Here is a 12,912-nt window from a genome sequence, read left to right as displayed (position 1 = left end):
GGTACCAAAACATGATTTGCAAGTTTGGCGTATTGAAACAGATTGAGAGATTCGTGATGAAACTCTTGCTTTGTGAAAAAACCAAACTGATTTAATCAAATTAAATATGTATTGTCAATTTTTTAAATCGCTGTAATCAATGAGACGTACAGTAATTTTATTGCAGAGTGACACACATGAGACATAAGACGATCTTTGGTCAAACCTGATTGGCTCAAGAGACGCTTCCTGTCAGAGCCAGTCGTTGGTCACTCCATTCAACGACTCTGCTTCCTGCCACCGCTAGAGGGCATCATCCAGTAACTGTAGAAAACATAGGTCAAAATAATTTAAAGTCGTTCAGACAATTCGCTTTGTCTTTAAATAGGCGGGAATGGTGAATATCCCTCTCTCTCAGTGTAAAGAAGTTTAAATGGAAATTTAATCCCTGCAATATCTCAGTATAAGAAAAATAAGTGAGATTTCTACAATTAGTCTTAGTTTTTCTACATCATGAAGATGTAGCTACTTTTGATAAAAGAAAAATCTGCCAGCATGACGTTTTTGGGCTTAAATTAATATAAATAAACAGATAAATGTGTAAAATTACAAAAAAAATAAATTTAAAAAATTGTTCTGGTAGCTCATTACCCAGACTGTCCTGTAATTAAACTGCCTCTGGTAAGAGTAGATGTTACAATTAGGTGATGAATGTGGGCCCTTGGGGAAATTAACTGCCCACCCCTGATCTAGACCAAGCTCTTTATCATTTATGGTTTGAATCTACAAAGTCGTGCATATCATTTGTACAGCAGTCACATAACATGTAACAGTCACGCGGATCAATAAGTGGCTCTGTCCAGTAAACAATGTGAAGAGTAAACTCTACATTTCTTCATCAGAAATAAATACCATTTGATTGATCAGCTAGACAAAATACAAAAATACAAAGGAAAAAAGTCATGTGTTTCTTATAATGAACATAATAAACAAGCTTCAATGAAACAACCTTCAATTAAAATACCACAGCTGGCTCCTTAGTGTACTGTAGCTAGACAGGTTTGCTCTATTGAATATATCCACTAATCTCAGACATTTGAATCTTTTTTGTACAGGTGACATGAGGAGTTAGTGTCCATACATGTGCCTGAACAGCATGCATCAGCAGTACAGATTGCAGAACGACGCTGTAGTAAATCTTCACATGAATGGAGCAGGTGTGTTCACCTGTGTGATGGAAGGAGGCTGGGCTGGATTAGCAGCTATAATGCAGCTCAATCTGCGAGACTGCTGATGAAAGGAGAATGTCACGGTTCATGCCAGTAAGTTCTCGGCTTCAGGTGTTACATAATATTTGGTCATAACAGAAAAACAGTGATAATAATTAGCTATATCCTGAGAAAACTCCAGAACTCAGTGCTTACATTTGACCATATCTGAAGAGGTTATGGATAAAATACTCAAATAATTCCCGTTCAGAATCATCAGCATGTGTGTCTTCAGGACAGTCTCAGGAACAGGAAACTGCTGCCCCCTCCTGCTGAATGCCAGTCGGCCAATCCCTCATCAATGATCTGCTTGGGTACAAGTGATGATAGAATCATCAGTTTGTTGGCAGGTGGCGTCATAATCGTCTCTAAGTCTGTGGTGTATAAAAGGACTGCACTAATGCAACTTAATGCAACAGCATTTAACAGCCACTCAGACCTCTTGGACACTACCATCATAATCAACTACCAAGAGAAGCACCACAAGCGGTGAGTTGAAACAACAGGTTAAATCTTTTTTGAACACTCTTTCTCTTTTTGGACTTATTTTAACACATGCAGTTTATTATTGTTATATAAAAGTTTCCATCTTTATTTGGACTTTACCTGGTAGTATGTTTCTGTATCCATCCAGGCATGTAGTATTAGATTATTAATTAAAACGTAGATATTTAATAAATAATATGCAATGTAAAATTAATCAGAATAGAAATTCAGTCTTTCCAGCCTAATATATATTTTTAATACAGTTAATGAGGTGTTAATTCAGTCATATGGAAGACTAGATTATATCAGGGACATTATAAGAAGCATTGAGGTGCTTTTTAATTGTTTTTAATTTTCTGTCACACCTTTTTTTTTTGCATAATGGAAGGACAACAAATGAGAGTCGCCGAACAATATATGACCGCCTTTAACTATGACCTGAATTTCTAAGAATGATTAAAAAGCTGAACTTATGAAATTGTTGATTAGAGTTGTCATTGTGTGTATTTGTGTAACCTTTCAGGGCAAAAGCAGAACTTATTGTTTATGTAGTCATGTTTTGTACATTATTTGCACATTATATTTATTGGACTCTTTCGGCTTTGCATCTGTTTTTTGTTTTTTTAAAAATATGTGGTTACATCTATGCACATTTACATACAAATTGCATTGCTATTTTTCCATTTTTTAACTGTGAAAATAAATAAATAAACATTTCAAGCTATTGTCAGTGTAAACCTAGAGGCCACTTCAACACATCCTCACAGTAATCTGATTATGAAGGCGCTTTCAAGCTTGAAGGTATCGCAGCATTTGATTAGTAACATGAGCACATGGCTTGTCTTTATATGAGGATAATTACGTCACAAGATTTTTATAACTGTTTCATTCATTGTTGGGCATTTTAATGAGACAGTGACTTTTACAGTTGAAACAACAGAAGCATGAATTTGGAGGTGGCCAAATCCGAAGGAAAGACTGGCAACAAAGCTCCCCTCAGAGCCACGGCCCCCGGCTCCCCACGCAAGTCTGCACCCAAGTTCAAACAGAGGAACACGCGGCAGTTCAAGAGCAAGCCTCCCAAAAGAGGAGTGATTGGGTATGTCTCTTTCTGATAACCTCGCACGAGTCATCTAAGTTTGTCAGATATCCTCCAGTAAAGCTTGTTATTTTCTTTCTTTACCAGCTTTGGAGAGGAGATCCCAGGAATGGAAGGTCTTGGAACTGGTAAGTAAAAAAATAAAAGTCAGATGGCTACATAACCAAAACATGCACATGACATGACCTTTTCTTCCTTTAAAAAACAAAAACAAAAAAACAAAAAAAAAAACAACAACTCATGATTTGTTTTCTTCTCTTTGTTTTTTTCATTTTAGACATCACTGTAATCTGCCCGTGGGAGGCATACAGCCATCTAGAGCTACATGAGCTTGCCCAGTATGGCATCATCTGATTATCTCCGCTGTGAAGTTGTTTTAAATAAATGTGGCAAATTTTGAATTTCAGTATTTAGTTTCAATAATCTGGATCATTAATACTGGCTGAAAAGGTGTCTTTATACGTCTGCATGCTGTGAATCCTGTTCTTTGTCTTATATATTTTATATTGTAAACCTAATTTCATAACGATCTCAAGCTGCCATGTTCACAAAACGTGTATCTCGAATGCGTTCTCGTGTCATTGCTTGAGTCTGTGGTTTTAGCTAGAACTCTGTTAGCTTGGTTTCTGCACAATCGTCAGCACTGTCTTTATCATATTTAATCAAACTCTCGAATAAATGTTGACATTTTTAACACAATTTCAGTCATTTGATTTTGTCCTTTTATTTGACGGTTATTTACTGACCCACACTGCGCATGAGAGATTACATCATTCCCATCATAAATACCATCTGTAATCATCATTATTTATTCAATATTTGTTAACACTCAGAACACAAAACTTGCTTTTAGCAAACTCAGTTCAGTTCATTCAAAACAGCGCAGGAAACCTTGCATGTGTGGGACGTGCACATGTGTTTCACATATTTGCAGCAGGTTGTCCACCGTCAGTCGCTGAAAGGTGCTTTTACAATCTTACTCTAATCATTCTTCTGAGCTGTTCCATTTATTCTGATCTCAGCTCAGAATAAATGAATTCCATTTTTGTTCATTGATTATTTTGTTACATTGTAGGTGCTTGTGATGAAGATGCAGATCTGATCTGCAGGACCTCTACTCTCCAGGTGACCCATTTACAACCACTCCTATGCTGTTGAACTGTTTCACCATTTTGAGATCCTCCAAGAATCCTTCAAATATCAGGAGGTGTGTGTCTTTGAAGGATTTGGGCACATGTGGTGAAAACGTTTTGGTGATAGTGTCACTACCGTCCCATAAACACACACACAGATACAGTTTCAAGACTTTCCTTGGTCTGACCCACATTGGTGAAGTTAAAATCTTTCAAATCCATTTCCATATTCAGACTGATTCGATATTTCAGTTAATGAGCAGTTCAACAAGTGTACCTAATGAAGTGGCCAGTGAGTACATGTTCTTGAAAAGTGGAGTTTTTTTTTTAAAACACAAAAGAGGTGATAGCTATCGCGAAGCTGCAGTTAACTTTTAACTGAAATTCTTTTTTTCTTAAACTCTCAAGCATTTTTAAAATGTAAAACATTTTCAGTGGATAATTTGTGTTGGAATTTGCTTTCCTCGTTTAAATTATGTCTCATTTCCATTTGCAAAAGTTCAGTCTGTGTGTTTAAGGTTAGGTTGTTTTAAATGATTGACAAATGAAGCCAGAATTTAAGCACAGCCAGAACTCATTAAACCCCAACCAGCATATTGCTGTATTCGTCACTTCGTGTTATAGCTATACTTTATGACGATTAATGCGTTCCAGCAGTCGTATGGTAATAAATAATATCAGAATCTGGACCCCAAACACAACAGTCACAATTATTCCTATCAGGCCCTCGTGCTGCTTGATCCATCGAGAGATTTCCCCCAGACAACCTCCCAGGAAGATCACACTCTGAGCAGTAAACTCATCCAGTAATTGGGCTCCGACACCACACTGAGAGTTCCACACGGTGCCGTTCTCCAGAGGATCCACGCAGCATGTTGCAGGGACACCGCAGGCCAGCACTCCTGGAGCTGAGCAGTTGTAATATCTGAAGAAAGGGAAAAATAACCCAATAAAAAAACTTCACAGCTCATTAACTTCTTCAACACATTCCTACATCGTGACCAACTGGCTTTGATTTACTTTCAAAAAAGTAAAAAAAAAAAGATTTCCAAGTTGCTCACATGTTAATCTCCCAGTCTCTGTAGTTGTCCGTCCCACAGCACTGCAGATTTGACTGAATCTCGTCTGTGATGAACCTCAGATCCAGATCATCTTGGTACCGTGCGATGGCAACTAACATCCCGGATCGCAAGTTACCTTCAATCTGATCTTGTAGAGTATGGGCCACAATGGCGATGATGACTTGAGCTGTGATGAGCACCAGCACTGTGGCTGAGAACAGCTTCAGCAAGCAGCGATTCTCTCTTAGGGCACCCACGCAGCCTGACAGGCACAGCACAGTGAGCAGAAAGCCCACGCTCAGAACTACCAGCATTGGGTCAGTGCCAATACTGCTGATCTTCTCCTGAGCAAAGGATTCCTTGCTAATGAGACCCCAAACCCCCAGAGCAAGAAGCAACAGGCCCAGAACTGTGAACAACAGATTGCATATGATAAGAAAGTATTTTAGGAAATAGTCCATGAAAGAATAACCGTAACAGGGATCTATCCTGGCATCTGTGGGACTTTTGTGTTGCTGTCCGCTGTTTGTCCCTGCTTGAAAATCAGTAGTGACCAAGGCAAGCTCCTCAGCATTGTTTGTAGATCCTGCCTTTAGACACACAAGAATGCCACAAAAAATTAAAGCCACCCCAGAAATGTAACTACAGGTGAACAGAGGAACACAGTATTCTCAAACTAACCCAGTGACACACCTACCTTTGGTAAGAGTGGACTGGTCTCATTCGGAGTAGCATCTCGTCTCAGCCATGGCCAAGGGAATCTTTTTCTAGGCAAAAATCTCCTCATCTTGTCAACCACTGGGAAACATTAGCTGGTCAGAATGACACAGGATAAAATGTAACACAGGGCAATCATTTGCTACAATACAGAAAAGCATGTGAGCTGAGCTGGAGTAACCATTGCTGTGCTTAGCCTTGGGGGTGGGATTTCTTCATCATGTGAGAGTCACAGTGAGGGGATTAAAAGGGTATCGCAGCGTGTCGGAGACACACACTTACACAAAAGTGGGCATCCGAATAGAACTCGGTACTTTTTATTCAACTCTACTCATGTGCAATAAAGCAGGACCTGCAAAGGATAATATATTGCCCTACAGTGGGACCCATGGGTCAAAGACTCACAAAAATGTCTCCTGATGGTGATTACCACAAAAGGAAGAAAGTAGAAGACATATTTTAAAATCCTTGCTTTAATTTTCCAGAAACCTGGAAAATATGTTTTAGGCCTCAAAAAAGAAACAACATTGTAGCAGCTGGGCAACCACTAAAACCAGTTTTAAGTTTCAGAATCTACATAGATTCCCAGCTTTTGTGCTTATATAATGAGGATTTTCCAGGTGCATTTGGTTTCCTGCTGTGTATGCAACTTAACATTTATCACGGGATTAACAGAGACTAATCATATCATATCTGTCAATATATCTGTCACTAGTTAGAGCTGGTTGGCCATGCAGTCAGGTATCATGCACAAGACAGTTTCTTCTAACGTTTACAAAAAGTTCAGAAAACCGAGACTCTTCTAACGTATGGCATGAATAATCCCAGACAAAGAACAGAAAAGCAAATGAACTGTCATATTTATTAAAAATAAAACACACTTTACTAACCAAGAGGAATTCAGAACTTCTTAGAAGACTGAGTAAAATGTTTCGTCAGTTTTTAATCAGAAACAGCATCTTGCATTCCTTTGTGAATGACCTTAGTTGTGTTCAGGTTAATTTCTATATGATATCATGTTGCACACACTGCACAAAAAAAACAAGTCAGTCTCTAGTAATGATGCACGTACCTCTTTAAGTCCACAAAACACATCAAATGAGTAAAGTCTTTGAAATGTGTAATTATTTTGGCAGGTTATTGTAGCTATTGTATGGTTGAAATATGAATCCACTGTGGAAGATTGTGCTTACTTACTTAAAAAAGCAAATATGTATGTTTGAACTTTATACTTAAAAGGTTTATAAAGACAGCTTCTAACATCCCAATATTAGCAAATTACTTAGTGCTCCACATTTTCTTCCTAATATAGTAACCCGTGGCTCCAAAATACCAACATGACCACAGCTAGAATGCTAAAATCAGCCTTCAAAATATGATGAAATCAATGGAGGAAATTACAGGAGCATGTTTTACATAAAGTGAAAGAAATGTAGAAGTGTCAATTCAGTTTTAGTTAAATTTAAAATGTGTTAACCTAAAAAGCTTACAAATTATTCCTTGAAAATAATCCCTCGAATTAACTCCCTGCCTCTCAGACTTATCAGGGTTTTTGCTATCAGTCAAATGAGATGAAACACCACCCAAACACAGATGAAATGGTCATAGATTACCTTCTATAACAAATACGAAGAAATGCAACAGTTCTCATTGTGGAGCTTCTGTTTGTATTTAACACCTGATATATTTCACAGTAAAAATCCTCTGTTGTTCTGATAAAGTCGTTATGAAGTGATGTGCTACTGAAAGTCAATAACAAGCAGCACATGAGAGAGCAGATGTGACACTGAGTGAAAAAGCAGAGGGAGAAAGCGAGGCCTGGTTATCTCACTCTCTGGCTCTGCTGGTCCACTGTGCTCATTCTTTCCTCTGGCTGTGCCGAACTGAGCTGCAGGGAAATGGAAGGAAGATCTGCGCACTGCTGCAGGCACTGACTGATGATGGACTCCAGGCTTGTAAGGCTTGGCTTTAGTCCTTCCATAAATTTGATTCCATATCCATATGATTAATAAAAAACAAAACAAAACATAGACATGCTCACTTATACTTGCTAGAAAATTATTTGTGGGTAAGTTGTGGGAATTTATCAGATAAGGTTTTAGCTTTTTACTGGGATGGATGACTGGTGGCAAATAATTAAGTAATTTTAAAACTAATTACTTTCATTTTATGATACCTTTTAATCCGATTTTTTTTTCACAGGTAACTATTTTAATGCTGCTATGTATATTTAGCAGGTGTACCACTGCTGAATAGTTGATGACGCTGCACAAAAAGATGAAAAAAAGCAGAATATTGTCTTATATACTTTTATTTCTATAATTTAAATCCCATAAAACCTACTTTAAAAATGAAGAAAGAAATAAAAGATCTGAATAGTTTTTCCCTCGTTGCACATTAGGCAACTTTCACTGTTGGCCCTGTGGTTTCTCAGGTCATGGAAAATCTCACTGGGGAAAATGAACTCCAGCTTGTTAGGGTCAGCAGACAAATAACCACTATCAAAAAATGGTTTTTCATTTAGTTATAAATTATGAGCCTACGTTCAAATAAGAAAATATATTTATCGTGACTGATTGTTGGCAGAAAAAAAAGTTGGATGTCATCTAGTCATTATTAAACAAATCTTCCTGTTTCCTTTTAAATCTTTTGGGAGGATGGAGATTTAAAAAGTATTTAGTTCCTGCCTGTCAGCGCTGAAGATGTATGGTCCGTGTGACGTGATGTTCATCCCACCTACTGCATATACAGTTTTGTATACTGTCTGTAAAGGTGTTGCAGATGGCAGGGAGCGCTGCCCTGTTACATTCCTTTTCAGCAGTGATGGGTGCACCTCCGCTCATATATCAGCACAACTATCTGCAGACATCTGCAGACATCAGCATACCCAGCGGCACATCTTTCAAACAGAATGAGGAACTCTGATCTGAAATAAATCAAAGCTGGAATTTTATTTAAAAAATCTGGGACAGGAAAAAAGCACTAATGTTGTCCAATATTTTCATATGACCTGAAGCTGCTGGTTTTTGAGTAGAAGAAGAAGAAGTAGAAAGATAAATAGCTGTTTGAAGACTATATAGGTTATAGACTGGGTGCACTTGCCTGTGGAAAACTATCCAGAGTATGAAATCCGTCTTAGCCATGAAACTACATGTCATGTGTTGCATCACTGCACATCAAATCTAAACCCACTTCCACAGTTATGTAGATTTATTAAGGTTGGCTCACATCAGACTGAGTGAACTAATGCAGTAAATCACACAGTAGCTTAGTAAAGTTAGAAATTAAGGCAGCTGAGGTGTTAAGAAATATCTTCAGGGCTGCATAATTTTCTCTTTAATTGCTATTTTAAAGTTAATCTGGGACTCTAACCCATTTTCTAATTCTGAGATGGTTTTGGATATTCTCCTTTTTTCTATTAATATGGTTGAATGTGTGTTTTTTATTGTCCCATTTGCATTAAGTGAGTGCAGCTCACCAGGTTTTGATCACCCTTGACGGTTAAAGTGTTGCTGGCTGGATTTGTCGTAGCCCAGATGTTAAGCAGATTGTATTACAGTAGGCAATAAGAATGTTATCCTGGAGCCATACTTCTACATCAAACACCTTCTCTGGATTGGAGCCTACGGGGAGCACAGTTGTCACATGCCACCCACACAACCTAAAAGACATGTGGAGCAGAGATGGGGCATCAGAAATGATCAGGACCTCCTATTATGGTTATTTTAGAAGATGCACAGTCTATAAGATATGAGAGATGATGCAAGAGTGGGACGCATATGTGTGCGAGTGGGTTTAGGGAGATTTTGTTTTTTGTGCACGTGAATGCTGCAGTGTGCACACATGCTAAAAGAACTGAGGATGTCACCGCCCTGAATCAGTGACGTGGATGGGATCAGGTGGGGAAATTGCTCCGGGAGTTTGGGGAAAGAGTTATAAGAGAGTTCTGCACAACTCATGTTTTCTCAGTGTGTCACTGCTGTAGGATCATACAGTACAGAGAGTTTGTTCTGGTACTCTGATCTGAGAAGACCCCTGGCACTTCTTTGCAAAAAAGGTAGCGTAAAAACCCAAATTTAAATTTACTTTCTTGCTCATTTTGGAACAAAACTAAACAATTTTTTATAGCTTAAAAAAGGTGAAGAAAAGATGAACTTATGACTGAACTAATTTCTCATCAGCTTTTCTTCAACCGAAAGACTGTTTAGTATTTTTGTAACGTGGCTTGGCAGCACTTTTCGGTGAGCTTGCTCCTCAGCAGCACCCACAGCCTATATTATTGTGTTTGTTAGATGAGAACGACGAGGATGAAGTTGGCTCTCATTATGCTGTGCATGATCTCAGCGTGTGGAGCTCAGAAATCGAAACAGGAGACATCACGCTGGGAACCTAAAGGTCTGAAAATGATTTTTAGTAATGTGACCTTTGACCACTGAGGTTGTGTTTCTAAAACTTGGAGTGAATAATGACTTGTTTGTTTATACGGTTAAACTCTGTGTTCAGCAGTACAGACTAGTGCCAAGACTTGCTCAAACCTGACTCAGGTGCTGGACAACTGGAAATTTGCTATTCTGACCCAAGTGAAAGACTTGCTGATCAATGACCACGCTTCAGTCCTTCCTGAATATAACAGGTGAGTTATATCAGCTTCTGATTAAACTGGATGTACACAGCAATGATAGCAGACAGACGAGTCTAAATGTTAAGTAAGAGTAACGTCAAACGTCCAGGAAAAACAACGCTCGGTGATGTCAGTGAACATTTGACTCGTCCTCAGGGTTTGTTGAAATAAAGACTTATGTAATCTGCTCTGTGCTGCACATGAATTGTCAGTGCCAGTAAAGCGATCAATGATTGCTGTTGTTCACATGAGGCCAGCTCTGCTTTGTAAATGACCTCAGTGTACTTACTGTGCCAAAATACAATAGTGAGTGTTTCATCATGCTCTGGCAGACATTACTCCAAGTCAGTGAACATTTCATCTGGTGATTAGATTCTGAACTGTGATTGCAACACTTAGGATCACAGTTCACCAGAACTTTTCCCAGTAAACATCTAAGGTCAGCCCATCTCTACTGGGCCAAAGCTCTGCTATGTTTTGCACTTTCATTTTTTTCAGGGGACTTCCGACCTTTACGTCTGCTATCCTGATGTTTTCCGTCGACAGTGAGGCTGTTTCCACTTAACAGCATGTCGTGACTTTCCTGTTTATGCTGCCAATTAGACTTGGTTCTCTTCTTAGTTATGTTTTGCCAATAAACAAGGTTCCTGTTTCATGAACTTACAGTGCCAAAGTTCTTTGAATGGTCATTCTGATACTGAAACCATTTACTTTTCCACATGTCCTCTTTTATGTCCAGGATCCAACCTCTTTCAGATGCTCTGGGAGACCTCTACCGGCAGTTTAACACTTTAAAGGATGAGCTGGGAAAGTTTACCACAAAGCTCGACAGAATGGAGGCTTTCGTGGATGAGCTCAAGGACGGCAGATACGCCCTGCCTCAGCGGCCCGTACATAGGCTCCAACCGAGCTTTGGTCTTAGGTCTCCTCTGCGTGCACAGATGAGGGGTCCTGAAAGGAGGATAATCACTAGCCCAACACTGAGAAGGGCAAGGAGGAGAGGACCGCAGAGATCTTAAACATGTGGGCTTTTTTGTTTGGTATAAATGCAGATTTGTTGAAAATAAATGTTTATATATTTTTCAGAAGAAGAGGATTGTTTTATACTATTTCTTTGATGAGTATGGTCAAAAAAGCTAAATAAAGTGGCTTTAATTAAACTTTATTAAAGCAAACTGTAGCCACCTGCTGTTACAAAATCACAATAAACCACAAGGTGGCAGCATTTATCAAATTATCCTCACTATATGCTGTTTTTTGGATGCATCAACGGGCTGGACTTAAAGTCAAATAAATGGCTAAACATGTAGTTAAGGAGTGTTATATATTACCTCATTATGATTTTTTTTATTACTTTAATTAGCATTGCAAGCCATTGGTTTGTATTTGATTTGTTTATCCAAATACTTATTAAATTATAGATTCAGTGCAACTCCTTGAGTGTACTTGGAGCATTTATTTTTACAGATAGTATTTTACAATGTGTTATCGCTTCATAATCACAGCAACAGTAGCAGTGCTGCTATGCAAAATACTGCACCTCTTGAAACACGGAAACTTTCAGGTGGAGTAACTACCTTCGGAGAAGAACTTATGAACCACTGATCACTTCAACCAGGAAAGAATAGAACTGCAGAGCTACAGGATTACTTCAAAGAACTACTTGTTAAACAATAAAATAAAGATGAAGATCACAATGTTCAAACTCTGGAGGCAAAATATACAAAAAAGTTACAGGCCTACAACAAACACTGCTCGGCTTAGTTTCCTGTCAAAAGTTCTTGCTTATTCACAGGTCATTCCCCCAAATTTCTAACAGCCAGACGCATCGGTGGTCATACGTCCTTTTACACAAGTCTGTGGTGGTATTTGACTGACCAATAAACTACTGGGCAGATATTCAAAGGAGCATGTTTATCAAAGGGGTTCAAAAAGAAAAGAAAAACAGTGACTATCCATCCATTTCTCCTTTCTTGTCGCTGGAGCCTATCCCAGCTGTCATAGGGCAAGAGGCAGGGTACACCCTAGACAGGCCAGTCTGTCACAGGGCTAACACATAGAGACACAGACAACCACTTGCATATTCACACTAACTGCATGTCTTTGGACGGTGGGAGGAAGTGGGAGCGGATGATCTGATATCCTCGTGTTGGTGTTGTTCCCAGACCATCATGAAAATGTTGTTCCAGGTTCAACATTGCAAGTGACCAATCACATTGTTGTGACGTTATTCTTTTGCGTGGCAAGCCATTCGTGCATTTATGAAATTCCAATGTTGCAAGGACAATATCAATTCTGCTTACTGTTTATTAAAGGGTTACGGTTAGGGTTAGGGTCAGGGTCTGTTGATCGGCGGACAGAGGCGGTTTCACGCAGCTTAAGTACAGTTTTTTGTTTTATGCCGGTTTTTCCCGAAGTCGCAAAAGTATGACGTCACAACATTCTGATTGGTCACTTGTAATGTTGATCCTGGAACAACATTTTCATGATGGTCTGGGAACAACACCAACACGAGGATATCAGAGCACCCACGCAAACTTGCTGTATG

General features: G+C 38.9%; 3 protein-coding genes across 4 annotated transcripts; 2 read left to right on the top strand and 1 right to left on the bottom strand.

The window, feature by feature from the left end:
• Positions 1-1,588: 1,588 nt before the first annotated feature.
• On the top strand, positions 1,589-3,531 carry LOC309704907 (retinal cone rhodopsin-sensitive cGMP 3',5'-cyclic phosphodiesterase subunit gamma-like). The gene is made up of 4 exons (XM_082530397.1): positions 1,589-1,736; positions 2,662-2,832; positions 2,920-2,960; positions 3,110-3,531. The coding sequence occupies exons 2-4, from the start codon at positions 2,678-2,680 to the stop codon at positions 3,184-3,186; spliced, it is 273 nt and encodes a 90-aa protein (XP_082386523.1). The 5' UTR covers positions 1,589-1,736; positions 2,662-2,677; the 3' UTR covers positions 3,187-3,531.
• Positions 3,532-12,511, bottom strand: tspan10 (tetraspanin 10). Its single transcript, XM_082530396.1, has 4 exons — positions 12,459-12,511; positions 5,724-5,824; positions 5,027-5,616; positions 3,532-4,890 (listed from the first exon to the last, which is right to left on the bottom strand). Coding segments are annotated over exons 1-4 (993 nt in total). The 5' UTR covers positions 12,460-12,511; the 3' UTR covers positions 3,532-4,589.
• LOC309705799 (uncharacterized protein) lies at positions 9,652-11,796 on the top strand. Of its 2 annotated transcripts, none has more exons than XM_082531783.1 (4): positions 9,652-9,800; positions 10,036-10,138; positions 10,250-10,376; positions 11,104-11,796. In XM_082531783.1, the coding sequence occupies exons 2-4, from the start codon at positions 10,036-10,038 to the stop codon at positions 11,381-11,383; spliced, it is 510 nt and encodes a 169-aa protein (XP_082387909.1). In that variant the 5' UTR covers positions 9,652-9,800; the 3' UTR covers positions 11,384-11,796. The 2 variants fall into 2 exon arrangements, with proteins under 2 accessions (XP_082387909.1, XP_082387908.1); XM_082531782.1 differs by having other exon boundaries at positions 9,653-9,800; positions 10,247-10,376.
• Positions 12,512-12,912: the final 401 nt, after the last annotated feature.

The sequence above is a fragment of the Aulonocara stuartgranti genome (assembly GCF_965226115.1).
Source record: "Aulonocara stuartgranti genome assembly, chromosome: 4".
Lineage (NCBI taxonomy): Eukaryota > Metazoa > Chordata > Actinopteri > Cichliformes > Cichlidae > Aulonocara > Aulonocara stuartgranti.
This window is presented reverse-complemented; position numbering and strand designations above follow the sequence as displayed.